Here is a 26,902-nt window from a genome sequence, read left to right on the forward strand (position 1 = left end):
GAGGCGGGTCCTGCCCAGGGATGGGTCAGTATTTCTAGTGGCCTGGAGGCCCCTGGACCATTGGACATGGAACTGGCGGCCAGGGACAAAGATGCCTGTGCTACTTGCTACACAGGGGACTGTCCCAGTGGCCCAGGAGTACAGTGGTCCTGGGTGCTGCAGCCACCCTGCAGCTACAGGTCCCCTCTTTTCTTTCAGGAGGTGAGCGCCAGGCCCACTGAGCCTCTGCAGATCTGCCGCCAGCCATGCCCGGGATCGTAGTGTTCCGGAGGCGCTGGTCAGTGGGCAGCGATGACCTTGTCCTGCCAGCCATTTTCCTCTTCCTCCTGCACACGACCTGGTGAGTCTCAGGAGTCAGGGCTGCAGGCCTGGGTTTAGGGAGAAAGGCCTGGAAGGAAGCTTTCCAGCCATCTGTTCCTCCCTGCCCGGCCCAAGCCCTGGCTCTGTCATGCTCCCAGTTCCCAGGAGGAGGTGCCTGAAACATCAAGCCCCTTGGAGCAATACCCACATGGAACCCAGAAAGCCCTGCCAGCTGCCACAGGACCTGACCCCAGTGCTGGGGAGGTTGTTGCTGCTGTCTTCCATAGCTGACAGCTGGGCTTCCTCTCTCGCATCCCTGTCCCTGAGTCTCACTGGCCACCCACCCTCAGAAGTATTCGATGTCAGGTGGATGGCAGTCCCATGGGGCAGGTGCCTGCTGCTACCTCTCCTCCTGCTGACCCAGGCTGGACAGGGCCTGCCTGCTGGGGCCGTGTGGGGTGCAGGGGCCGCTGCCTCGCTCACATGGTGTCCTGCAGGTTTGTGATCCTGTCTGTGGTGCTCTTCGGTCTGGTCTACAACCCACACGAGGCCTGCTCCCTGAACCTGGTGGACCACGGCCGTGGATACCTGGGCATCCTGCTGAGCTGCATGATCGCCGAGATGGCCATCATCTGGCTGAGCATGCGTGGAGGCATCCTCTACACAGAGCCCCGCGACTCCATGCAGTACGTGCTCTACGTGCGCCTGGGTAAGGGCCACCCGCCTTCGGGGGGTTGCTCCAGACGACCCCCACCTCCAGTCTCCTCCTGTGCTCATTCATTCATTTAGTCACTATTTATTGGGCTTATGTTCTGAGCCAGGCCCTGTACAGACTGAGGTGCAGCAGCGAACTAAGACTTTCTGGGGCTTACATTCAGACCAGGGGCTGCAAACCATGGCGCCTGAGGACCAAACCCAGCCAACTGTGTGTTTTTGTAAATAAAGTTTTATTGGCACACACCCATTCGCTTATCGTTTCCAGCTGCTTTGGCACCATAACAGCAGAGATGGAGTAGTTGCTACAGAGACCGTAGGACCCCCGAAGTCCAAAATATTTGCTCTCTGTCCTTTTACAGAAAAAATTTGACAAACTCTATTGTAAACCAAGTGCACCTGCTTTGTAATCCTTCTCAGAACAGACCCACCCCATGGTGGGAAGCCTGCCAGGGGCCTGGACCACCAGCCTGTGTCCTCTTCCTGGGCTCAGTTTCCAGCCACTTCTCCTGGGCATTCCTACTAAGCACTTCTCTTGTGCTTCTGTGCGCTGGGCTAAGCCCTTACCCCCATGTTAACTCATAGGGAGGAGCTATAATTAATCTCATTTTATAGATGAGGAAACTGGGGCTCAGGGAGGTTAATTAGCACCCTCAAGTTCATATAACTAGTAAGTGCGTAGGTGTTAGAGCTGGAATTTGAACCCAGGCTATCTGGCTGCAAAGACTGGGCTCTTAGCTGCCACAGTACTGCCTGTGGAGCTGGGGCTTCCCATCCTGTCCCCTGTGAGGTCTTCTAATCTCTTCCTCCTACCTCACCCCTACCTCCTCCCCTCCAGTCTCACCCTGGGCCCAGTGCACAGGCCTGAGCAGGGTGCAGACCTTGAGCAGCTGGCTGCTGGGGCTCCCTCCTCCACTTCCTCCTCCTCTCAAGTTCCAGAGGTCTCTTGAGGGCAAATAGTGGTTTTCATGAAATGGACACGCTCTCCTAATTTTCTCATGGTCCTGTGATGTAGATGTTGTCACTCCCATTTTACAGATGAGAAAACGGGGGCTCAGAGAGATTAGATAACTTGCTCAAGATACGTTTGATTCCAGAGTTTATGCCTGTAATTCTGAAAGCCTGAAAGAGCAGGGAAGTGCCTCTTCATTGTCTGCTTTTCCAGATACCTTCTCAAGGAGGCATAGGGGATCCAAGGGCACATAAGCCAGAGTAGGTGATGGGCACTTGACAAGGGACTGAGCAGACTGGGCAGGGGTTGACGGGACAGAAGGGTGAAGGGACAGCCGTGGGCCTGAGAGGCAGAGGGGCAGTGGGAGTCTTATGCTGACCCCTGCTGCTGAGCTGGCTGGAGGTCCTGTAGTAGCAGGGGCCAGGCCTGGGTTCCTGGGCCCTTCCATGGCAGGCAGACAGTGGCCATCTTTCAGCCAGGGCCTGCTCTCCTTGTAGCCATCCTGGTGATCGAGTTCATCTATGCCATTGTGGGCATCATCTGGCTCACTCAGTACTACACCTCCTGCAACGACCTCACTGCCAAGAACGTCACCCTCGGTACGTCTGGGCCAGAGCATCAGCCAGCCCTAGGAGTGGAGGGGACGGGATCAGTTTAGAGAGGAAGAAGCCTGGGCACCACAGAGGGAAACAGCTTCTGAAAGGTCACCTGGCAGGTTGGTTGGGCAAGGCTGCTTCCTTCACCCATGTGGTCTGGTATGGGTGGCAGCAGGCGTGGAGCTGCCCGGGGCAAGAGCTGAGCCTCTGCAACACCTTCTTGGAAACCTGCAGAGCTGCCTGCTCTGTGCTGAGGGTCCTTGGGGTCACGGCTCAGCAAGGGCACAGCCACGTATGTGGACAGAGTCTGGGACAAGGGGCTTCTGAGCCTTGCTGTTGGGTCCCAGAAGCAGCTGGAGGTAGGGAGGCTCCAACACCCCTTACTTCAGATCTGGGGAACCAGGGAAGTGTCGCCAACACCTCTTGCTTCCCACTGCTGCCCCTGCAGGGATGGTCGTGTGCAACTGGGTGGTCATCCTCAGCGTTTGCATCACTGTCCTCTGCGTCTTTGACCCCACGGGCCGCACCTTTGTCAAGCTGAGAGCCACCAAGAGGAGGCAGCGCAACCTGCGGACCTACAACCTGCGGTCAGTTGGCTGGTGGGTGGGCAGTCCCCTAGTGGACTTTGCTTCCTTGTCTATAACTTGGGAATAATAGTGGATTCTCACTATGATGTTGTGAGATTTAAATGAGATGATATGTGCAAAGTGGTTAACGCGATGCTTACGTTTGGTAAGTTCTCAGTAAATGGTAGCTACTGTTACCATTGTCATCATCATTAGTGCTAATAATAATGATACTAGTAGGAGGAGACACTTATAAACCAAGCCAAGCATTGCATATTGTAAATTACAACTATTCCATTGGTAAGTTCTCAGTAAATGGTAGCTACTGTTACCATTGTCATCATCATTAGTGCTAATAATGATGATACTAGTAGGAGGAGACACTTATAAACCAAGCCAAGCATTGCATATTGTAAATTACAACTATTCCACGAGGTAGCTGTTACCATCTTCCCATAATACGGATGGAGAAACCCAAGACACAGAGAGGTTATGTGATTTGCCTGAGGTTACACAGCTAGTAAATGGTGCAGCTGGGAACTAGCCTAAGCAGTCTGGCTTTAGAGCCCTTGCTTAACTACTGCCTCTAGGATTCAGGGCTTGGAGGAGGTTAATCAAGGAAGGCTTCCTGGAGGTGGGCAGGAGGAGTGAATTTTGCATGGTGTTTTAAAGAAGTAAAGAAGCTGTGCCGTGGCAGAGAAAATGAGTGAGGGCATCCAGGTAGAGTCATAATAATTCCTGTTTATTGCAAGAAAAAGAGAGGGGAGCTTCCAGGGTGGATCACAGTAACTCCTGCTAATTGACCTTCTGCTATGAGTTAGGCCATACGCTGAGCCCTTTACACGATTAGTCCATTTAATCCTTTTGCTAACCTCAGTGCAGTTGTGAGACCCATTCTACAGTGAGGAATCCACATCCCAGAGAGGCCAGGTCAATTGCCCCAGGTCATGTTGGTGGGGCATGGAACTGGCACATCGTTCCAGCCCAGAGTAGCTAGCTTAGAGCCTTCACCCAGTGGGACAGGCTTCCCAGGCCCCCTGCCCAGCAGGAATTCTCACAACCCCACCCTCCTGCACCTCTACATTTGGCTTCCCTCGGACCTTTCACATCAGCTGGGCACTGCAGCCATGCCTGGGTTGGCCACTTCCCAGCACCAAATGTCAGGTCTTGGAGCCAAGGCCCTGGAGCCCATTTTCCCTCCTGGGTCATCTGGCCAGCACCCATCCCACTGTGCTCACTCTGAGCACATGCCCCCACCGACCTGCTTTCTGGGCTCCTTGGCCCTGGAAAAAACTCTTCCCTTTCTGAGTCATGGTGATTGCTTTTGGGTCTCAGGGCAGCCAGCGCCTTTGCAGTTGGAGGTTGGTGGTTGCTGTCATTTTAATTAGGAAGCTTTCCTGCGGTTTCTGGCCCCTTGAAGGTGAGTAAGAGCTTACAGGCTCTCTACCTGTTGTGGTTTCTCCAGCTCTTGTTTAGGGCATAAGAGGCAGCCTAGGCCATGGGATTTGCTTAATTAAGCCTGACCGCTCTCAGGCTGTTTTCCACTTGCCCTCTGCTCTGAAACAGTTTTTCTACAAGGGCTTTTTCAAGCCAGCAACTTCCCAGTGTGGGGACACACACACCCCTACTGCCCCTCACTGTCAGGTTATTTTGGTTTTGGGAAATTAGGAAGTTGTTTAAGTCCTTGGCCTTTTCTCCTTCCATTGAAATGTGTTGGTGGTGGTGGGGGAGGTATTCTCAGCACTGCTCCCTGAGAGCCTTGATCTTGAATTTTTGCAGAAGGAACATCTGCCCTCCCTTAACTTCCGTGAGCTGCTGAGCAGATGGCTGCTGGGGTCCATGAACTTTCTGTCCAGACAGTATGCATCTCCTGTCTTAGTCTGGGTAGCCTTACTGATGCACTAGACCAAACCTGTCACCTTCTCATTCACATTCCTGAAACCATCTGCCCCCTGGTGTGTATAACGGGTACTGCAGTGAAGTGTAGCGTCCGCACTTCCATCGGGTCAGAGGCCCAGCAAGAAATTCTCTTGGACCATTTGAAAGCCCAATTCAGTCATAAAACATTGAAGATGCTCTGGGGACTCAGCTTAGCCAGCACACTGTCCCTTCATCAAGCCCCTGGAAGGTGGGACATTGGTTTAGGGTATAAGGTTGCCCAAGTCCCTAAGCGTTGGTAGATCTCAGAAACAGCAATTCCCTTGTACCCTTTCCTAACCCACACCTGAAGCCATGGAAGACTGTACCCCCGTGCTCTCCTCCTTGTGGTCAGCTGCCTTGTGGAGCTGGGCTTGGGAAGTAGGCAATGGTCCTGAGCCACAGAGAAGAGCCAAGAGGCTCAAGGAGGGCCTGGCCTGTCATTCCTGATGGATGTTAAGTGCCTCAAGCACATTTGCAGGCCACCCTTGCCTTCTCCTGACACCCAGCATCAGACTTTTAAAGGGCCAGCCCAAAGCGCAAAAGCAAGCCAGCCCCTTTTTGTTCAGTTTTAACGTTGGATCTGTTGTCTTTATGCCAAAAACACACTGACTTCTGGGCACCCAGCATTAGATAATTGACCCATTGCCTCGCCTTTGGGTGCAGACTCCTGAATACCCTGATTCGCCATCTGAGAGGGCTGGGGGTGGGGGGTGAGAATAGGCAGGGAGCAACCATGCAGATGAGGGGCAGCAGCCCTCTCCCTACCTTGGTAACAGATTCAAGAAAGTGGGAAATGCAGAGCCACACTCAGCCCCGGACATTTCCTCTAAGTACAGAGTATACGAGTATCTAAAATCCTTTCCAAGGAAAAGCAGGTCTGTCTGATGGAACGAGGCAACAGAGAGGCCCAGCACCCTGCTGACATCTCCCAGGGCTCTCTTTGAGCCTTTGGACCCCTGAGCTGCAGAGTAGCCCTACTTTTGGCTCCAAGCTCTGAACCCCCAGGGCTTGCCCATGTTCAGTCTTCCAAAAGCCAGGGAGCAGGGGCCATCCCCTGCCGTGGCCAACAGCATACCATCTTAGGCCAGCAGGAGTCCCCCAGGGAGTGCCCCTGCTGGCCTTCAGCCAGGTCACTGGCCACCCAGATTTGGCTGTGCCTAGACCCTGTTCTTCCCCGGACCCTCCTGCTGAGGAGCCCTTTGGTAAGGTCCTGGGAACAGGCTGCCCTCTTTCCATAATGTCTGGGCTCAGTTCTCTGGTCTAGACCTCTGACCTTCTATACCGACACTCCCACTTTGCAGGCACCGCTTAGAGGAGGGTCAGGCCACCAGCTGGTCGCGCCGGCTCAAAGTGTTCCTTTGCTGCACCCGGACGAAGGACTCCCAGTCAGTAAGTACTGGGAAGTCGCTCCCCTGCTGCTCATGCCCTGTGGTCGGGTGATTCAGGAGCTTCTTGTTCCTGTGGCAGGGTCGGGTGGGGCAAGGCTGGTGGAAGGGAGCTGGGTATTGAGCATGAATAGGGGGAAAGCCTGCTCACATGAGGGTCTGGCATTCACTAGCGACTCCCTCCAGCACCCACTTGCTTTGTTAGGGGAACAGAAAGATGCGAAGACTGTGCACTGACCCCTAGAACTCATGTCTAGTATAGGAGAAGAAACACTCAAAAGTCAAGACAACCTGAAGACAAAGGAAAGCAGCAAATTACTCCGGAAGATCTAGTAAAGCCAGAAAGTGATTAGTACAGTCCTGATGGTGCACAGTCAGCCTTCAGCACCTGGGAGCTCTGTAGCTAGTGCCAAGGCACTGCTGAAGGACAGCTGGGTCAGCTGTGGGGCAGACCCTGAGGGGAGGGAAGGAGGCAGGTCCCTGCGGAGCCTGTAGCACTTGTCAAGAACCTTACAGATCATCTAGTCCCACCCCTCATTTTGCAGATCAAGCAGCTGAGGCCCAGGGAGGAGGAGTGACTTGCTTAGGGTCCCACAGCTAGTTAGTAGCAGAGCCAGGGAGGTCAGGAAACCGCTCCTCCTCTAGGCAGACAGCGAAGTGCCCCCCATGGAAGCCACCCAGAAGCCTGTGTGCTCCTTCCTTCCCATGGCCCCTGGTGTGCCGTGGAGTGAGTAATCAAGTGTAAGTAAGCCCCCGAGAATCCCTGGAGGGCAGGGAGCACCCCATGGGCCTTTTCATGCAGAGGGCAAGAGACAGCCCCCAGCAGGTGGGGGCATGCCCACTCTTCTGGGCCCACCGGCAGAGTCTGTTATCTGCTGGGTGAAGAGGCAGCACATGGGGGGGGGGTCCCGGAGCACGGGTTGTTCCTTAGACACCCACGGCCCAGAGGCTGGGTGAGTCCAGAGCACATTCTGATCAGCCTGTGCTGTGTTGCTCAAAAGTTTGAACTGATGCCAATATTTAAAAATCAGGGGTGTTTATATAAACTTCTGTGTGTCCGAATCTGGTCACTTGGGCCTCTAGCAGGGCCGGTTAGCTGGAGCTGAGTAGTAGCTGGCTGTTTGGTCCCATTAGATGGTAGGGTCTACAAGACTTGATATTTTTCTCTTACAAGTGTCAGATGCTTGAGGGTGAAACCCAGTGAGACAGAGCAAAGTGCCACGAGTTAGTTCCCACCTCAGCCTGTCCTGACAGTACCTTGTCAAGGAAGACCCTCTAGGCTCCCGCGTGGCTCAAGGCAGGGAAGATTCAGAGCACACAGCAGCCAGTAGGGCTTGCCTCCGACTTGATATTTTTCTCTTACAAGTGTCAGATGCTTGAGGGTGAAACCCAGTGAGACAGAGCCAAGTGCCACAAGTTAGTTCCCACCTCAGCCTGTCCTGACAGTACCTTGTCAAGGAAGACCCTCTAGGCTCCCGCATGGCTCAAGGCAGGGAAGATTCAGAGCACACAGCAGCCAGTAGGGCTTGCCTCCGTCCACTTTGCCTCCTGCCTGAGGCCCAGACATGGGCCGTCCTCAGGCCAGGGGCTGGAGGGAAGCCAGAGGGGCCAGGGGCCCAGCAATCACAGCCCTGCTCAGGTACATCGTAGGGGGTCTCTGAGCCAGCAGCCCACAGGCAGCCGGGGGAAGGGGCCTGAGACCTGGAAGGTTCCACAGAGCCCTTAGGGAGTCCTTCCAAGGTCACAGCTGGTGGGACGGAAGCAGCTGGGAGCTTAGTTTGGCTTCTCTGCTTGAGAGAAAGGCTGGAGGAGACAAGCTAGGACCTTCCAAGCCTTGCTTCCTAGTCTGGGGAAAGAGAAGAGTGGCTGAGGTTGACACGTGTGCAAGGTGGACAGTGAGTGCCACAGGACCACCGAGGAGAAGAGGGGCCGGGGGAGGAGGAAGCAGGACCAGTGTTGTCCACACAGCTCCTACCAGGTCTGCAGGGGCCCAAGCCCAGGACAGGGCCCTCAGGACCACATGGGGTCAGGCCCAGCTGGTGCTGCACAGGTATGGAGGTGCCCAGCACGGACACGCTGCTTCTCTAGCCTCTCAGCCCCAGGGGATTTACACCTAGTCTCTCGTCCTCTCTCCTGCTCCCCTGCCACCGCCTCCTGCCTTCCTGGACCTGATAGGATGCCTACTCGGAAATTGCCTACCTCTTTGCCGAGTTTTTCCGGGACCTGGACATTGTGCCATCCGACATCATTGCTGGCCTGGTGCTGCTCCGACAGCGGCAGCGGGCCAAGCGCAATGCCGTGCTGGACGAGGTGGGTACCCACCGCCGGCTCCTTGTCCAGCTAGCGCCCCTGCGCTCCCCTCATCCCCACACCCCCACTGCTGAGTGCTTGGTTCCCCAGCGACCAAACCGTGCACCGTCTAGGGCCCTGGAGGTTGCCTTTTGGAGCTTGCTCCTCTCCCATTCGCCAGCTCATCCTTCCAGCCAGCTGTTCATGACTATTGCTGGAGTGACTTCCCTTTCTGGTCTACGCAGCTGTGCGCTGCTCCTGGGGCCGGCCCACAAAGGGCATCTAACTGCAGGGCCCTCATAAGTGCTGCCAGCTGGGTGCATCAGCTTTCTGGATTTGCTGCTCCATCCCACCCCTCACCAATCCCAGTTAGGGTCCCTCAGCATCTCATATGAAATATCTTTCCTCCCCGGTGTGGGCTAGGAATGTCCCCAGGGATTTGATGCTTTGGATAGAAGGGAAGCAACTGGAATTATGGGGAAACCTCAGGTTTTGGAAAACTGGCCAGATCTTGGAGAGCCAGACGCCACATGTTCCTTTGGGCTTCTCAGGCCTTCAGGAAGCAGGCAGAGCCTGGGGCCTGGACCCCTTTCTCAGCCATGCAGCTGGGCCAGTACCCTTCTTCATGTGCCTGTTTTACAGGCAAACAATGATATCTTGGCCTTCCTGTCTGGGATGCCAGTGACCAGAAACACCAAGTACCTCGACCTCAAGAACTCGGTGAGTCAGAAATCACTTCCCAACCCACCTTGTCCCCAGTCCCCCTCTCTCTGCTGGAACAACCTAAGCACATCACCTGCCAACTGCCCCCACAGCATCAGCTGCACTCAGCTCTCCAGAGAGCCTCTCTTCTCAGATCATGCCCCCTCAAGATCCCTCACATCATGCTGTGTCTACAAGCAAAACCCCTGAATCCCTTAACCAAGTTCAGAGTCATTTGGTCCTGGCCTCTTGAGATTACCAAGTGCTTCACCAGGGTGAGCTGCTGTGATTATTGCTTCTGCTGTGGTTGTAAAAGATAGCAGGGTGTAGATAGCACTTTGGTATCTGAGATTTTTCAAGTACCTTTTGTAGAAATCCAGTGTTACAGGTAAAGATGGTGCTGATCCTGTGGCAGGGGGAGCCCCAGCACAGGGCACTGTGCGGCCCAGGCTGAAACCATGACCGGCTGCAGAGAGAACCCGCCTGCCTTGGAAAGCAGACTGATGTGGGTGTGCACCTGCTCCACTACTATCCCTGTGACCCTGAGCAACTCCCTCCTCCCCTGTGGGCCTGCTCCTGCATCTGCACAATGATGCTGGACACACCTTCCACCCAGAGCTGTGGTGGGAGGAGATGAGCCGTGCTAAGTTCAGTTCCTAGCACAGAGCTGGTAAATGGTAGTGCCAGTCAGGATGCTGCTAGAAAGGGTTCACTCTCTTAGAAATCTCAGTCCTTTAGAGATGCCTGAGTTCTCCCTGTCTACGTTTATGTCTTCCCTAAGAACAGCCACGTCCAGAGCATGTACCCAAACCAGCCCATCTCTTCTTCCCAGGGCCTGTCCTGGCTGTTCTTCAATTACCCCTCCCCTCTCCCCGCCACTGGGCAGAGGAGCAGGGGCAGGCAGCGTGCCCTGTGGTGCCGGGGCCCACACCCACCACCTGGCAGAGGCTGCCAGCACCCTGCCCCGCCCTCCCTGTGGCAGGGAGCTCCTGGCACACAGAGGATAATTACCTTTCCAGCTCATTACTGAAGAGCAGACGGAGCCAGCCTCTGGGTCCTGATGGAGGTGCAACCTGTTTCACTTCCCGAGATGACTAATCCCCCTCCTTAACTTTTACAAGGTGACTAATTCCTTCTAAGTGCTCTGAGTCCTCCCAGTGGCTCCTGGAGCATGGCGCCTGGAGCACTTGGGACAGACTGGAAGCCACTTTGCTGGGACACCTCTGCCTCCTGCCTCCCTCCAGCCCCTCAGGCTGACCACAGCTGGTGTCAACAGCAGCCACTCTGCCTCAGACATCCTGGGTTTCAGACTGACGCCTTTCTCTGGAGAGATCCCAGTCTCCCCGAGATGTGGCCCCTCTCCAAGGCTCCCTCCCCAAGCCTCAGGAGCCTCGGGAGCCATGACTCAGTGACTTAGGTGATTCCACGAGTCAAGTTGGGGTCTCTCTCTATTTGCAGACAACCTCAGGGCCAGAGAGACATGGCCACTTGCCTCCTCGCCCGATGACTCAGTGACTTAGGTGATTCCACGAGTCAAGTTGGGGTCTCTCTCTATTTGCAGACAAAGAACCTCAGGGCCAGAGAGACATGGCCACTTGCCTCCTCGCCCACATGCCCACCCTGCTGCCCATGTCAGGGCCACCCCCAGCTGGAGGGCCAGGGCCTCTCAGGGTTAAATTTTCCCAGCAGCCAAGTCCCTTGCCAGGGCCTGATCGCTGAGGCCGGGTGATGGCCACTCACACCCCGCACCCTCTTTCCTTCTCAGGAAAACAGGCAAAGGAAATCGATCCAGGGCTCCAAGTGATTTTCTGTCCCCATATCATTAATTCTGAGGTTGGAGCAACAGGACAGGTCTCAGGAGGATTTGTGCCCTGGTTGCGTGGAGATAATTAGGGAAATGCAATTACCGTCTGGAGGAGTGTTGCCCGGGGGTCCCTTCTCCTGGGCTGGGGCTCCACACCTCGGGAAAGAGGGCACCAGCAGCCCCTCCCAGCTGGGGCAGATCTGCAGGCTCCCACCAAGGGGTGCTGCTGGCCCTGCGGCTGCAAGCAGGAAGGGCAGGAGGTGACTGCCTTGTGCCTCCTCTCTTCCAGCAAGAGATGCTGCGCTACAAAGAGGTCTGCTACTACATGCTCTTTGCCCTGGCTGCCTATGGATGGCCCATGTATCTGATGCGGAAGCCCGCCTGTGGCCTTTGCCAGCTGGCCCGGTCCTGCTCGTGAGTACTCCTGTCCCACCCCCCAGCCATGACAGCACCTCCCCTTCCGTGGTGTGTGTAAGGAGGGGCTGAATGAAGCCAGGTGCCCTGGAGGCTGCCCTGCCTCCACCTCCCCTTTGGCCTGAGCTGCCTCTCTCCTGCACTTTCTCTGGCCCTCAACCTTTCTCATTCTACATTATCCCTAGACAGTGAAGCTGTGGGCTTTAGAATCACACGGTTCTGGGTTTGAATCCAAACCTCATCACTTGCAGCTTTGGGCAAGTCGGTCTACCTTTCTGAGCCTTAGTTTCTTTATCTATGAAGTGGGGATACCTCACGGAATTTTTTGGAGAGGACTAAGTGAGATATTGTGAAATGTCTACACTGCTGGTTCCCTTCCCCTTCCTGCTCTCCCTTGCTCTCTTTCTCTCTCTCCCTTCCCCCTCAAACATTACATTCTGCCCACATTTTCCCTTCTCTTGGTTCCCCTCCCATGCTCTGCCTTTCTGGAAGAAAGGACTTTCCTGGTAGGGAGGCCCAATCCTTAGAGGTCTCTGGACAGGCACCAAGCAGGCCCTATCGTGAAAGGCTCCAACCCCCTTCATAGGAAGCTGGGAAAGGCCTCAGCCCCAGATCTGGCCTGCAGCCTGGCTCTGCCCTCAGCCCACCGCCTGTGGGCTGGGTGGACCCTGCTCTAAGTGGGCCAGAAAAGGGTACCAGAAGGCTGCAGGAAGAGCCCCTCCCTGTCCTTGGTGTCTCCACCCTGAGCCCATGCCAGGCAGAAGGAGGACAGCTCCCTGGGCTCCTGTTCTGGAAAGGCTGTCATGCCAGGCATGGCTTCTGTCCTTGGGGTCCACAGCAGCCATGCCCCTCTGCAGTGCCCTCCTTTCCTGGTTGGCTCTCGGGATTGCATTCTCACCACCCCCCAGTGGCTGTCAGAGAGGACCAGGACACCTCATGCCCCCTTCCCATCTTTGCCAGCTGCATATGCCTGGCATTCTTTCCTGTGTTCTTGGGCTCCCAGCGGTGGCTAAGGACTTTTCAAAGTGAGCACCGGGCTGGGAGTCCTGAGAGCTGGGCTCTGGCAGGTCCTGCTCCTCAGCTTACTCGCAGATGGGGACATCTCTCAGAGCCTCTTTATCCTTACCTGTAACAGGCAGCATCTGTCCTGCCTGCATATAGGCTGTTTCAGAACCCAGGGAGTCACTGGCAGGGAGGGCGCTCTCTGCTCTGTGGGTGGGAAGGGTACTGGTGTGTGCATCAGGCTTCTTGGTGCTGCTGAGAGAGTCCCTGCCTAGAAGAACCAGGTGCCTGTGTGATGGCAGCCCTGAAGCCCAGGCCTGCAGCCATGGGTGTCAGGACAGAGGCCAGAGGGCCGAGAGCCTGTTGCCCAGTGCCCTGTGCCCTTTTCAGTGTCCAGCCTGGCCACAGCAGCTGTGCTCCGGGTGCCAGCTGGAGAAAGGAGGGCTGCCCACTGCCTTGGGCCCAGGCCGTTCACCTGGCAGTGGTTCTCCCATCCCACGCAGAGCACAACAACGCAGGCTGGCACTCAGGCTCCCAGGCCCTCAGATCACTGACGCAGAGGCAGCCCTCTCACTGGAGAGAGGAGACCACCACTTCTGGAGGGCCTGCTGTGTGCCAGGTCCCTTCTGCATCTCAGGCCTTTAACTCACACCAGCCTTGTGAAGGAGCTGTCAGCACCTCAGTCTTACAGAAGAGGAAATGGGGACTTAGGACTGCTCAGTCCCTCTCCAGCCCTCACAGCCAGAGAGTGGCCATCTGAGCCAGGGTTCAAACCCATGTCCCCAGTCTCCAAAGGCCACGCTGTCACAGCCTAATGCTCAGCTGATGCTGGAGAGAGGGGATAGCTGCCTGAGAATAAGTGCTCGGGTCCCCAGACTCAGGCCTGTACCACTTGACCCTGCAGCAGCGGGGCTTGCTCAAGGCCAGTGTCCAGTGTGCATGGGGTGCCCCACCCCTATGGGCTCTCCCTGTGCACATGGGGTGCCCCATCCCCAGGCCCTGTGGCTTTCTCAGCGAGGCCTCTCCCCATTGAGAAGTGTGTAACAGTGTTGCAGATGCTGCTCTGAGTGAAGACAAACTACTCAGCAACACTGAAATCCAGGTTTCCTAATAAAATCTCAGCTGTCATCTCATGACCGCTGGCAGGGCCAGTCATGTGCTCTCAGGTGCCGGGTGCCCGATCTTTTGGGTGCTGGCTCCCTCTGATGGCTGGAAGAGAAGCTGCACCCCCTAACCAGGCACCCTGCTCAGATGCTCCCCCATTCGTCACTGCGGGGAGCCCACCATGTGCTGGCACTTTTTTGGTGCTGAGGATATAGCTGTGTGCAGCACAGAGCAAACCCTGTCCCGTGGAACTCACTGCCTAGTGGAGAGAAGTGGATGACACACAGACAAGATAAGGAGATAGATAGCATGTGGGCGCAGATGGGTCTTTGGAGAAACATAAAAGCGGGGTGCCTGGTCGGGGTAGGGATGCTGGGGAGGGGGTCAGGGGAGGACTGACTATGTGGGATAAGGTGGCCAGGGTGGACCTCACTGTAACACACATTTGAACAGAGGCCTGAAGGATGTGGGGACACAAGCCATGTGATCCCCTGCCGAAGAGCGATTCAGGCAGAGGGAACTGCAGTGCGAAGGCGCCGAGGCAGGACTCTGTCTGCGCGTCTGAGGACAGGCAGGATGGCCAGAGTAGCTGGAGTGAGGCAGGGAGTCAGAGGCAGCAGGGCAGAGAGACCAGGGCCAGATGGGGTAGGGCCTTTGGAAGGACTTGGGCTGTTACACTGGACAAGAAAGGCGTCGCAGTAGGGTTTTAAGTGGGAAAGAGACAAGGCGTGACTTAGAGGGTCATTCTAGCTTCTGAGTTGAAGACATAGGGGGCAAGTGCAGATGAGGGGCACCAGCCAGCAGGCTACTGCAACACTCCTGCTAAGATCATGGGGCAGGGGAGGTGGGGAGGGTGGTTCTGTGTTTGACTGGTGTGGGCTGAGGGGAAGGGGGCCAAAGGTGGCTGCAAGCTGCAGCTGAGCAACCACAGTGGGGGAGAGGGAGCCTCAGGAGCATGCGGTGTGGGCAGCCAGGGACTGGGGTTGGGACCTGGAAGGTGTCAAAAGGTGGCTGCAAGCTGCAGCTGAGCAACCACAGTGGGGGAGAGGGAGCCTCAGGAGCATGTGGTGTGGGCAGCCAGGGACTGGGGTTGGGACCTGGAAGGTGTCGGGCATCCGAGGAGAGATGTCGAGTAGGCAGTTGGATGGAAGCGCCTGGAGGTCAGGAGCAGGCCTGGAGGGGACTCCTGGGCACGCTGATGGCCTCTAGAGTACAAGACTGATTGTGTAGACAACCCAGTGTGGCTGGAGGGAAGGGGGGTTCAGCCTGGAGCCAAGGGGCCCACCAGCCCAGAGGAGAGATCTAGGACAGGAGGGACCTCCAGCTGAAGGAGGAGAGGGAAGGACCCATGGGTCAAGTGCTGCCAAGAGGCTGTATAAGAGGAAGCCCAGGACCTGGTTGGTGGATCTGGTAATATGGAGGTCCCCAGGGACTTAGCAAGGACAGTTTGGAGAGGGGCTGGGGCTGAAAGCCCACTGGAGCTGTTTGCAGAGAGGATAGGAGGAGAACCTCCATCAGGGGTTCGCTGGCCCTGAGCCTGCTGCCACCCCATGGCAGGTGCTGCCTCTGCCCGGCCCGGCCCCGGTTTGCCCCTGGAGTCACCATTGAGGAAGACAACTGCTGTGGCTGCAATGCCATCGCCATCCGGCGCCACTTCCTGGACGAGAACATGACTGCTGTGGACATCGTATACACCTCCTGCCACGACGCGGTGAGGGTCCAGGCAGGAGATAGACAGGGCTGGGCCCAGTGTCAGGAGCAGGCAGCTGAGGGCCCAGGGTACGAAGTTGTCCTTGCAGGCCAGCAAGAGCCCCTGGCTTGGCTGGCATGGGCCGGCTGCAGTGCTGCTGCCTACAGCCCTCCCCTAGCTAGACAGACCAGAGGTGGACCCCTGTCCCCGTGCCCTGGCCTGCACCACCACTGGGGCTGTGAAAATGGACACCAACCCCATGCCCAGTGTTGGGGTTTTCTGGCCCCTGCTGTTTGGGGAGAGGAAACACGGGATAAAACCATGAAGCCTCAGGGAGGCAGTGAGACATCTGCACACAGCAGGTGGGACAGTGGCCCCTGGGGCTGCCCACGTCACAGGGGAGCTGGGAGGGCAGGGCAGCTCTGGGTGCTGGGGATGGGAGGGCTCTACAGTGACCCCTGGGAGCCCGTCAGCCTTGCAGGCATCAGGGGCTTAGTGATCAGTGGAGCTGTATTTCCTGTCCAGGAAGGAGGCCTGCTTAGGTCGCTTTCCCCAAGGCTGGCTCCTTCCAGGGGCCACTTAGGCTCATGAGCTACCCGCCTTCTAGGTCTATGAAACGCCCTTCTACGTGGCAGTGGACCATGACAAGAAGAAGGTGGTGATTAGTATCCGGGGAACCCTGTCCCCCAAGGTACACAGTGCATGGCTCCCAGCCCACCCCGTGGACCCTCCCAGCCCCCAGGGGCCTGCCTCCCTCTCCCTGGACCATGACAAGAAGAAGGTGGTGATTAGTATCCGGGGAACCCTGTCCCCCAAGGTACACTGCATGGCTCCCAGCCCACCCCGTGGACCCTCCCAGCCCCCAGGGGCCTGTCTCCCTCTCCCCATCCTCCTCAGCCTGCCCCTCACCTGTCTCCTGTCTCCCCAAGGATGCCCTGACCGACCTGACGGGTGATGCCGAGCGCCTCCCTGTGGAGGGGCACCATGGCACCTGGCTGGGCCACAAGGTACCCGCCTCATGCCCCCTCGCGCCTCACCTCTCCTCCCCTGCTGGCATGCAGATGCTTCATGGGGGGTCCTCCCTGCTCACTGGGCTCCCTGGGAGAGATTGGTCAGAGAGGTGTGGATTAGTCCAGAAGGTCCACCTCGATCCCCCTGTTGGGACCCCAACAGCCCTGCCCAGCCCAGATCCTGTCCCCAGAAGAGCCTGAGGAGGCTGCTGGGTAGAGATCTCACCAGTTTGTATTAGACACACCACCCCTCTGAGCCTCAGTTTTCTCATCTGTGAAGTGGGAATGATGTGATCAGAGTGTCCATCAGCCCCGGCAACTGGGTCATTGTGAGGACCAAAGGGGAAACTGAGCAGGACAGGGTTAACGAGCTATGGGCCACCATGGTTTTGCTGGTCAACACCCCCTCTGTTCCTCCTTACCCAGGGAATGGTCCTCTCAGCTGAGTACATCAAGAAGAAGCTGGAGCAGGAGATGGTCCTTTCCCAGGCCTTCGGGCGAGACCTGGTGAGGCGTTTTCCATGCCACCGAGCCCCCCAACACCCAGCCCTCCCCTGCCTGCAGCAGAGGAGAGAGCAGAGGCTGGCTGGATGGTGGAGCCGCCCACCTCCCCCGCAGGCCAGGCTCTTATACCTTTGACCCCTGGCTCCCAACCCCCTCCTCGCTTGGTCCTTCTGACCCCCTCCTTTTTGTACCAGCTGCTCATGGGCATCCTGCTTAGCCCCGCCCATAGTCTCTGAGCACCTGCTCCATGCCAGGCGCTAGAGGTACAGATGATTCAGGCCAGGGGCTTAGAAGCCTCGTAGCTGCAGAACTGTTTGTCAGAAGGAAATTTTATGGAGCAGCTCAAAATATAGAGCAGAATGACAAAGAAAATAATGACAGAGCAGATAGAAGGGGCACTGCTCTGCTTGGGGGCAATCTAAGCCTGCCTGTTGACCATTTCCTGTGCAGGCAGTTCCTGAGGTGCTGCCGGCTGCTCTTTCCAAAGCAAAGCAGTCCCTGGCTTCAGGAGACTCCAGTCTAGTAGTCAGGGTAGAGAGATGGGGACAGATAACCAAATGATTATGATAGAGTGTAATTGCTATAGCGATGCACAGTTTTATCCCAGGTACAGATGCAACGCCTAGAAGGGAGTGAGCCACTCCTGGAAAATCAGGGAGGGCTTCCCCGAGGAGGTAGCCTCTGAGCAGGGTTTTAAAGACTAAATAGGAGTTCATTAGAATAGTCTCCCTGAGAAGTCACTCTGTGGGGACCTAGCTTGGCTCTCCCTCTGCTCCAGCATCCGCATAGCACAGATATGACCCCAGGACTCTGGGAAGACCTCTCTGACTGCTTGGTGTCAGCTAAGACAGCAGGGCAGGCAGCAGGGTGGGGCTCTCAGGCTTGTCTCGGTCCCCAGGGCCGCGGAACCAAACACTACGGCCTGATTGTGGTGGGCCACTCCCTGGGCGCAGGCACTGCTGCCATCCTCTCCTTCCTCCTGCGCCCGCAGTACCCGACCCTCAAGTGCTTTGCCTACTCCCCCCCAGGGGGCCTGCTGAGGTGAGCAGCCTGGGGCCTCAGAGCTGGGCAGGTGGGACTGGTGGGGCTGAGGGCTGGCTGCCTTTGGACTGGGCAGTGTGGCTTCGGATCACAGGGAGGCCTGGGGATGGCCTTACCAGTGGAGAGTGGAGGTGGGATGGAGGTTCTGTAGAAAGCCCTGTGGACCCCAGAATCTACCCCTGGCAAAACCTTGCCGGTAGGAAAAGCAGAACAGGGAGCAGGGAGCCCAGCCTGGCACCTGCAAGCTCCCAGCTCTGACCCAGGACGCTGTACCAGGGGGCTGCTCCTGGCTGAGCCCCCACTCTGGAACACCATGACCCCTTCCCCCTTGGCCTTGGCTTCCACCTCGGCTTCCCTTGCAGCGAGGATGCGATGGAGTACTCCAAGGAATTTGTGACTGCTGTGGTTCTGGGCAAAGACCTCGTCCCCAGGCGAGTCACTCCCTCCTTCCGTGTCTTGTGCCTGAGCTGTTCCTCCCTCCTCCAGGTCTCACCCCACTTCCCAGCCCCCGTGTCTCTCTCACTCAGATTCCCATCTCGCGAGGGACCCGCACTCCCTCCTTCCGTGTCTTGTGCCTGAGCTGTTCCTCCCTCCTCCAGGTCTCACCCCACTCCCCAGCCCCCGTGTCTCTCTCACTCAGATTCCCATCTCGCGAGGGACCCGCCCTCAGTTGCCCAGTGGTGAGGACAAGGTGAAGGCAGGCGCTGTGCCTGCCTGTCCCCTCCTCTCCTGGGCCCTGCTCTGCTGGGCCACAGACCCCCCACCCCCAACTCCTGTGACCCTGGCTGGCTTGTCTTTTGTTCCTGGGGGCTGGGCGTGTACCTGCCTCCACTGCCCCTCACCCTGCACCTTTCCCAGACACCAACCAGGCCAGGCTGACAGCTCCGTCTTGCTCCGCTCCCCGCAGGATTGGCCTCTCCCAGCTGGAGGGCTTCCGCAGACAGCTCCTGGATGTCCTACAGCGAAGCACCAAGCCCAAAGTGAGCTCCCACCCAGCACCCTGGCCTCCCTGGGCATCTTGTCCCCTGCCCTTGTCCACCGCTGGTCCCTTGCAACAAACACAAGAAGCCTCAGCCATTTGATTTGTGGGAGAGAATGACACTGGGGACCATCTATTCTGCCATCTCGACCAGAAGTCCTCCCCAGCCATTTGAGACCAGGGCTGGGGTACAGCTGGTGTCCTGAGAATTTCAGGCTATGAGACCCTCAGCATCTCCAAGCTCAACCCAACCAATACCTGTCATTGTACGGATGGGGAAACTGAGGCCCAGAATGGGAGGGACTTGCTTTTGCTCACATGACAAGTTATAACCAAATCAGGACTGGAACTGAGGGGCTCCCATCACACAGAGCTGCCTCAAGTCAGAAGAAAGCATTCCCCGAGGCTTAGTGCTTTGAGTGGTGAAGGGAAGGCCTCTTCCAAGGCCTGCTGAGATGCCCCGGCTCAAGGCAGGCTGGTAATGATCAGTGGAGAACGCCTGTGTACAGTTTGTTCTGATTTTCTGCTGTGGCCAAGAGGAGTGGGTCAGCTCTTCCTAATCCTCATCGGGTCTTTGGAGGACACTGGTGGTCTCTTCCGGTGGCAAGTTGGCCTCTGGCATGCCAGGCCACGTGGGGGTGGGGATGCTGTGGCCAGGCTCCCTGAGGCAGGCCAGGTGCAAGAGGAGGCAGACGTGGACCAGCAGGTCCTCTGTGTGGTCACCCTCCATTAGCTCCCTCCCTCAGTGGGCCCTCACTCCGATTCTGTCTCAGCCCAGTCTGGACTGTTTCCAGCTTTGGTGCTCATGACTCCTCTGGCATGGAGTGCCCTGGGCCAGGTACCAGGTGCCAGGCAATGGGCAGAGCAGCCAAGCCTTAAGGGACTGTGCCTGGAGGAGCCTGGTTCTGGGGAGGCAGAACTGCTCCTAGCAGACCCAGTCCTGGGCATGTGTCAGGCCCCGGAGGCAGGTGGCTGGGAACTAACCCAGAGGCAGCCAGGCCTGGTGGGTACAGCTGGACTGAACTTAGCGGTCTGTTCTGCCTCCGACTTGCAGAGTGACCTAGAGCAAGTTCCTTCCCCTCACTGGGCCTGTCTCCCCATCCACTAGATGAGGGGTTGGCAGACCAGCCAACCCCTTGCCAGCCCTGAAATTCAACAATTCCATGTCATCTGTCCTTGGCATCTTATTGGCCATCTGGCCACCGTACACCTCAGCCACTGCCTCTTCAGGTGGGCACCGACCTTTAATGCTCTGGCCACTGCCCCTCCCCTGCCCTGTCGCCATCCCCCCTCCCCTCTCTCACCTGTTGAGCCCTCCTTCTGAGCACCCCCTGCCCCTGCCCACCTAGCCAGTGCTGCTGAGCTCTGTCCCCATCTCCCCCATGCCCCACACAGTGGCGAATCATCGTGGGGGCCACCAAATGCATCCCCAAGTCAGAGCTGCCCGAGGAGGTGGAGGTGACCACCCTGGCCAGCACGCGGCTCTGGACCCACCCCAGCGACCTGACTATTGCCCTTTCGGCCAGCACCCCACTCTACCCACCTGGCCGCATCATCCACGTGGTCCACAACCACCCCGCAGAGCAGTGCTGGTAGGTGCTGCCCAGGGGTCCCGCGTCAGCTGCTGCAGGTGCAGTATCTGGGGTAGGGGCTGTATCCTCCAGGGACAGTGGCGGGCAGGGCTGGCCTTTACTCAGTCATCCCTCGGGACAGCGGGCCAGATTGGGAGACTGGTCCAGGGACCCCATAGAGGGGGCTTCCCCAGCTCTGGGCCCTAGAAGTAGAACAAAAGGCCAGCCCAGAGCAGGACTCCAGGCTCCTATCGACAGTCCCAGCCTTTGCCCCAGGTGAGTCCTTCCCTGGTGTCTCCTGGGGCAGCTCTCCCCACTCATGGTTCATGTAAAAGTGGATGCCCTGGAGGGGTCACCCATAAGGCCCTGGCCATCTCATACCTCCATTGTCACTTGGCGTCACCGAGGGGATTAGTTGGCAGACAGCTGTGAGCCAGGCAGGAGGACAGGAGTGGGCATGTAGATAGACTTCGCTTCATGCTCTTAGCAGGTGGGGCCCTGCCCAGGGTGGAGCAGGTGTGGCCTGGGCCAAAAGAGGGTAGAAGGCTAAGTGGGGACTGTGGCCAAGGCTCAAGGGCAGCCGTTCCCAGGCTGAGGGCAAGGCAGGAGCAAGCCCCAGGCCTAGGGCCACAGCCCTGCTGGGCAGGTTGGGCAAGGGCCAGGCTGCCTCCCCTGCCCCCCAACTTCCCTCTGGACCTGTGTCCCTCTCAGCTGCTGTGAGCAGGAGGAGCCCACGTACTTTGCCATCTGGGGTGACAACAAGGCCTTCAACGAGGTGATCATCTCGCCGGCCATGCTGCACGAGCACCTCCCCTATGTGGTCATGGAGGGGCTCAACAAGGTGAGATTTCTGTGGGGAGCAGAGCAGCTGCCGCCTCGTCAGAGCCCCACCAGTCATACCTGTCAGGTTGGATCATGGTCCCCCCTTTACAGACAAGGGCGCTGACTCTCAGAGAGGTTGGGCGACTCGGCCAGAGTCCCCTGCTGGGCTCTGGTGGGCCCAGAGAGCCCAGCTCAGGTGATTGACACACCCCGGGCTTCTACATCACCGCGCATCTGCAATGGGGAGGAGCTTAGGAGACTCCCAGGGACCTGTCCCTGAGGCGGGCTAAGCTGCTCTGTGGAGTGAAGCAAGCCCCAGGCTCCCCTGAGGAGCAGGCGCCTTAGGAGGAGGATGGTGGCACCCGGCTGACCCCAGCAGGCTGAGAAGCCTGGGACGGGCTCCTGCCCCACACCAGCCCAAGGGCTGGACTTGCTACCCCTTCTTCAGCATCCCCCATCTTGTCTCCAGGTGCTGGAGAACTACAATAAGGGAAAGACGGCCCTGCTGTCCGCCGCGAAGGTCATGGTGAGCCCCACCGAGGTGGACCTGACTCCTGAGCTCATCTTCCAGCAGCAGCCGCTGCCCACAGGACCACCCATGCCCGCCGGTCTTGCCCTGGAGTTGCCAGTCACAGACCACCGCAACAGCAGCATCAGGTGGGTCTTGACCACCCCCAGCCCCGCCCCAGGGCGTGTGTGCAGGGACCGTGTATACTGTGTGCATGTGTATACTGTGTGTATACTGTGTGCATGTGCATTCTGTGCACATTCTGGGCCCATGTATGTTCACGCAGCTCTGCGTACGTGCACAGGAGAGATCAAACTTGCCCCCTTTGCTCAGGATCCCTCCCACTCTGCTCCACCTGTCTCCAAGTCTGCTGTCACTGAAGCCAACATGGGCCAGGGGACATCTAGGCACATACAGACCCATAGACCCTGGGCCACAAACACACAGATTCACTCATACTCACTTAGACCCAAACCAACGGATGGACACCCTTATACTTACACACATACCCCTATGTATTTGTAGTGAAGCTCACGCAAGCACATACGCATGCACACAGTTATTAGTTTTAAGTGCACAGACTGCCCCGTACAGACATGCACATGAACAGGACACACATGCACATGGACACACTTGAACAGGCAGACATACATGCGAACACATGAATGTACCTGTGCCCAGACCCAGACACACAGGCACATGGACACACCCAGACTGGCTGACATACACAGACATCTGGTCTACATGCTTGTCACATAAACAGAGGCATGCACACGTGCTCGCAGACTCACACACATGGAGGCCGCAGACACCCCCCATATTCACACCTACTCTTCTGGGGGCATCAGGCTCTTCCAGGGGAGGATCGTTCTGCTTTCTGGGACCCTTCCTGCCCTCATCCTGTGCCCTTGGTCACAGATCTGGCCAAGAGGCTGCTGAGAAGGGTGATAGCTGCTTCATGGCCCTCAGTGGGGACCCCTGGACATCTCTCCCTGCCATCTGTGCCTTTCCTGTGGCAGCAGCATGAGTGGAGGGGGCCAGTGTCCACTCTTGGCCGCAGTGACTGCTGCAGCCACCTACTCCCCCATCCTCCACTCACTCCCTGCAGGCTGGCCTGCGGAGCAAGGGGCTCTGGGGTCCCCAGCCAGCAGAGGGCTACACCCACAGGAGAGGCGGGAGGATCCCCAGTATGAAGAAGGCAGTGATGGGAGTCCTGGGCGTGGGGTGGGAGCAGTCGGGGCAGCTCTGGGCAGTGCCCTCCCCCTGTCCTGCTTCCCTGCCTCCTCCATCTCTCTTGTTCCACCTTGGCCTCAGGAGGGACCTAGAGCAGCCAGTCTCTCTGGCTTCAGTCTCTCATCAGTATGGTGACAGGAGTACTGTGCAGGGGACTCCAGCTGTGCTCCTACTGGCACCCCTACCCTGGCTCAACCTAACACTGAACCTTTTGTCTTCTATTTTGGGTTCTTGCGATTTATTTTTTTAAATAAAGTTTCCCTGTCCCAAACCACTCAGTGATCACTTGAGTAACTGTACCCTTGTCCCCCTGCAAGTTCCTTCCCAACAGGGAGTTGGGGAGTCTGTCTCCTCTGCCTCTTCTGGGTCTTACCCTGCCCTGCCCTTCCTCTGCAGGAGCAAGTCCCAGTCCGAGATGAGCCTGGAGGGCTTCTCAGAGGGGCGACTGCTGTCCCCAGTGGCCGCCGCGGTGGCCACCCGCCAAGACCCCGTGGAGCTGCTTCTGCTGTCCACCCAGGAGCGGCTGGCAGCAGAGCTGCAGGCTCGACGGGCACCACTGGCCACCATGGAGAGTCTCTCAGACACGGAGTCGCTGTACAGCTTCGACTCACGCCGCTCTTCGGGCTTTCGCAGCATCCGGGGCTCACCCAGCCTCCATGCTGTGCTGGAGCGCGATGAGGGCCACCTCTTCTACATCGACCCTGCCATCCCTGAGGAAAACCCGTCCCTGAGTTCACGCACCGAACTGCTGGCGGCCGACAGCCTGTCCAAGCACTCGCAGGACACCCAACCTCTGGAGGCGGCCCTGGGCAGCGGGGGTGTCACTCCTGAGCGGCCCGCCAGTGCGGCGGCCAATGACGAGGAGGAAGAGGTGGGTGGGGGGGGTGGCGGGGCGACCCCGCATGGAGAGCTGGCACTGCACAACGGGCGCCTGGGGGACTCGCCCAGCCCTCAGGTCCTGGAGTTCGCAGAGTTCATCGACAGCCTTTTCAACCTGGACAGCAAGAGCAGCTCCTTCCAGGACCTCTACTGCATGGTGGTGCCCGAGAGCCCCACCAGTGACTATGCAGAGGGCCCCAAGTCCCCCAGCCAGCAGGAGATCCTGCTCCGAGCCCAGTTTGAGCCCAATCTGGTGCCCAAGCCCCCGCGGCTCTTTGCCGGTTCAGCCGACCCCTCCTCGGGCATCTCACTGTCACCCTCCTTCCCACTCAGCTCCTCAGGCGAGCTCATGGACCTGACGCCCACGGGCCTCAGCAGCCAGGAGTGCCTGGCGGCAGAAAAGATCCGGACCTCTACCCCCACTGGCCATGGGGCCAGCCCTGCCAAGCAGGATGACCTGGTCATCTCAGCACGCTAGCACCCCAGCAGTGGCTGCCAAATGTGGCCCAAGCCAGAGAAGGCGGCCCTGTGGGCACCTGGTGGCTGCCCCCAGGCCAGGCAGCTTTGAAGAGTGGCCCCAGGGGCCAGTTTAGCCTCAGACATAGGGCATTGCTGCTGAGCTGGGTGTCTGCATCCCTACCTCAGCTTAGGACCCCCAGAGCCAGAGCCAGAGCAGCTGGGATCTGGCCCCTCAAATGGGGAGAGATGGAGAAGGGCATGGAGCAGCCTGGGGAGACTGCCACATAGGCAGGTGTACTCAGCCCTCGGCCTGACTGCCCCCCACGGGGGCATCCTGGCACCCTCTGTTGCAGGACAGGCATGGGTAAGCTGGCTCCCACCACTGCCCTCTGGCTGCTCTCCCAGGGCCGAGGTGGCTCATCTGTGGCCCAGGCTGGCATCTGCCCTGGCCACCCCCAGATCTGGTGCCTGCTGGCCAGCCCCCTGGGGTGACCCCTCACCAGGGTGGCCCACAGTGCTGTATATGTTTACAGAAGCTGCTGGGTCTGGCTCAGGATGTGTCCCGGGCTTGCAAACCCCCTGCCCAATCGTGTCCAGTAGCCCCACTCTGGACAGGGCCCAGGTCAGCCAGAGACCTGGAGGAGGGAGGGTTCAGGACCGCCCCTTCTCTGCATGGTGCCCCCCATTCTGATCCCTCTGTTGATGGATTGCGGGCATCCAGGCCTGCCCCACCTGCCCGCTACTTCCTTGCTCACCTCCTGCCCTCAGGGATCCTGGCCACTAGAAGGGTGGTGGGCACTGCTGTGACCACCCCTGGCTGCAGAGTCAGTGCCCTGGGAGGAAGGAAGGCACCCAAAGGCCCCTTCCCCTGAGGGCCTTACCTAACCCCTTTACATGACCCCCACCATGCCTAGGCAGCTCTGGGCCCTGTAATCTGAAACCAAACACGCCTCTGCCCCCCTCCTGAGAGCCAGGCTTTCTCCCCTCTCACCTCCAATGTCCTCTTGGCAGGAAGTGGGGCTGAAAGTGGGGTTTTGTGGGACATGGCAGGAGATCCTCTGCCTACTTGCCCAGGGGAGGGACCAGGAGGACCAGGAGCTTGGGGGATGTCCTAATTTAGCCTGAGGCCCCCATAGGGGTTCCTTCTCTATAGGGTTTGGGAAGCAGTTGGGAGGTGGTGACCTGGCCCTTCCCCAGAGGCAGGGGTAGAGGAGGTCGTGCATGCTAGTGTCAGGTGTGTGTGTGCATGTGCATGAGTGTGCACCATTCCTGAGGAAGGGGCTGCTGGGGGCCGCTCACCCTACCTGCCCTGCCCGCATGCTGGGGCCTGGGAGGCAGGGCCGCAGGACAGTGCAGCTTCGGACAGCACCTGTTGCCCTGTCTCGCCTGTGGCTCTCACCCCTGGTGTGAGCCCAGGTGCTGCCGTCTTGCTTGTGCCTTCCTGTCCTGGAGGCATGGTCCCTCCCACTCTGGCCCCGCCCACAGCCTCCCTGGGTCGCCTAGGCTCCCCTGACCAAGACCCCCCCATCTCATGATCACTGGTGTCTGGGGCCTGAATCCTGACTCCTCCACACCCACTCCACACACAGCTGGGATTGGCCTGCATGGCTGCCCTCAGAACACCTGCCTACCCTGACAGATAGGGACAGAGACCTGGGAGCTGGGCCTCCCCTCATTCTCTGCAACTCCTACCCTCACCAGACTCCAGGAATCCCTGCCCCTGCTGAGGCATGGCCTCAGCCCAGCACAGAAGCAAGGTGGAATCAGTGGCTCTTAGAGTTTAAAAAACAAGACAAAATCTTAAATCAAGTACCCCAGCCAGTAGCAGGGAGACTTGGTGTCTGGCCTTTTAATTCCTTCTCTGCCAGGGTGGGTCCTGGGACCTCTAAGGTGGGTGTGTCACCCACCCATGCCCAGGACTGAGTCATCAGGGACAGACCCCCCCACCCCCAAGGCTGCAGCCACACTGTGTTACAGGCTTGGGGCTGGGGCAGGCTTGGACTCAGCCCTGGACACTTGGGAGCAGCCCACCCCTAACCTGCCCCCTCCCTACCTAGCCCCTGAAGGATGGGCCTGCTGCACGTCTCCCTCCTCCACCCCATACCACATTTGGGGGGTCTGAGCCACCCCCCTCAGCCCAGCTCGGCTCAGACCAACCCCCACTCTGTTCCCCAGACCCGCAGCACAAGCTGTCCCAGCCGTGTGCTGGCCTGACCTACCAGGGGCCTGGACGACCTCCATATGCAATCGGTAGTGAGCCGCCGGGCCCCACAGACCCTCATGCACTCTCTACGTGCCATTTTCCCGTGACTCTTTTTGTACTTAATGTATGAAAGATCCAAACTAATATTGCTGTAAAAAGGAGAGACAAATTAATATAGCTTATTCTATAAATATATCTGTATATAAAGGTTTCTGTATATTGTATAGAACTGTGTATAAACTGGATGTAGAAGCA

The 26,902-nt window shown here is 58.0% G+C and overlaps 1 protein-coding gene across 1 annotated transcript; it reads left to right on the forward strand.

Annotated features, from left to right (window-relative positions):
• Positions 1 to 227: 227 nt before the first annotated feature.
• DAGLA (diacylglycerol lipase, alpha) lies at positions 228 to 26,902 on the forward strand. The gene is made up of 19 exons (XM_008575798.1): positions 228 to 340; positions 798 to 1,009; positions 2,464 to 2,565; positions 3,011 to 3,149; positions 6,350 to 6,437; positions 8,609 to 8,743; positions 9,365 to 9,442; positions 11,518 to 11,642; positions 15,306 to 15,459; positions 16,046 to 16,129; positions 16,368 to 16,445; positions 16,875 to 16,955; positions 17,851 to 17,993; positions 18,356 to 18,424; positions 18,901 to 18,973; positions 20,368 to 20,564; positions 21,255 to 21,384; positions 21,835 to 22,022; positions 23,503 to 26,902. The coding sequence occupies exons 1-19, from the start codon at positions 246 to 248 to the stop codon at positions 24,461 to 24,463; spliced, it is 3,132 nt and encodes a 1,043-aa protein (XP_008574020.1). The 5' UTR covers positions 228 to 245; the 3' UTR covers positions 24,464 to 26,902.

The sequence above is a fragment of the Galeopterus variegatus genome, unplaced genomic scaffold (genome assembly GCF_000696425.1).
Source record: "Galeopterus variegatus unplaced genomic scaffold, G_variegatus-3.0.2 Scaffold1239, whole genome shotgun sequence".
NCBI classification, from domain to species: Eukaryota; Metazoa; Chordata; class Mammalia; order Dermoptera; family Cynocephalidae; genus Galeopterus; species Galeopterus variegatus.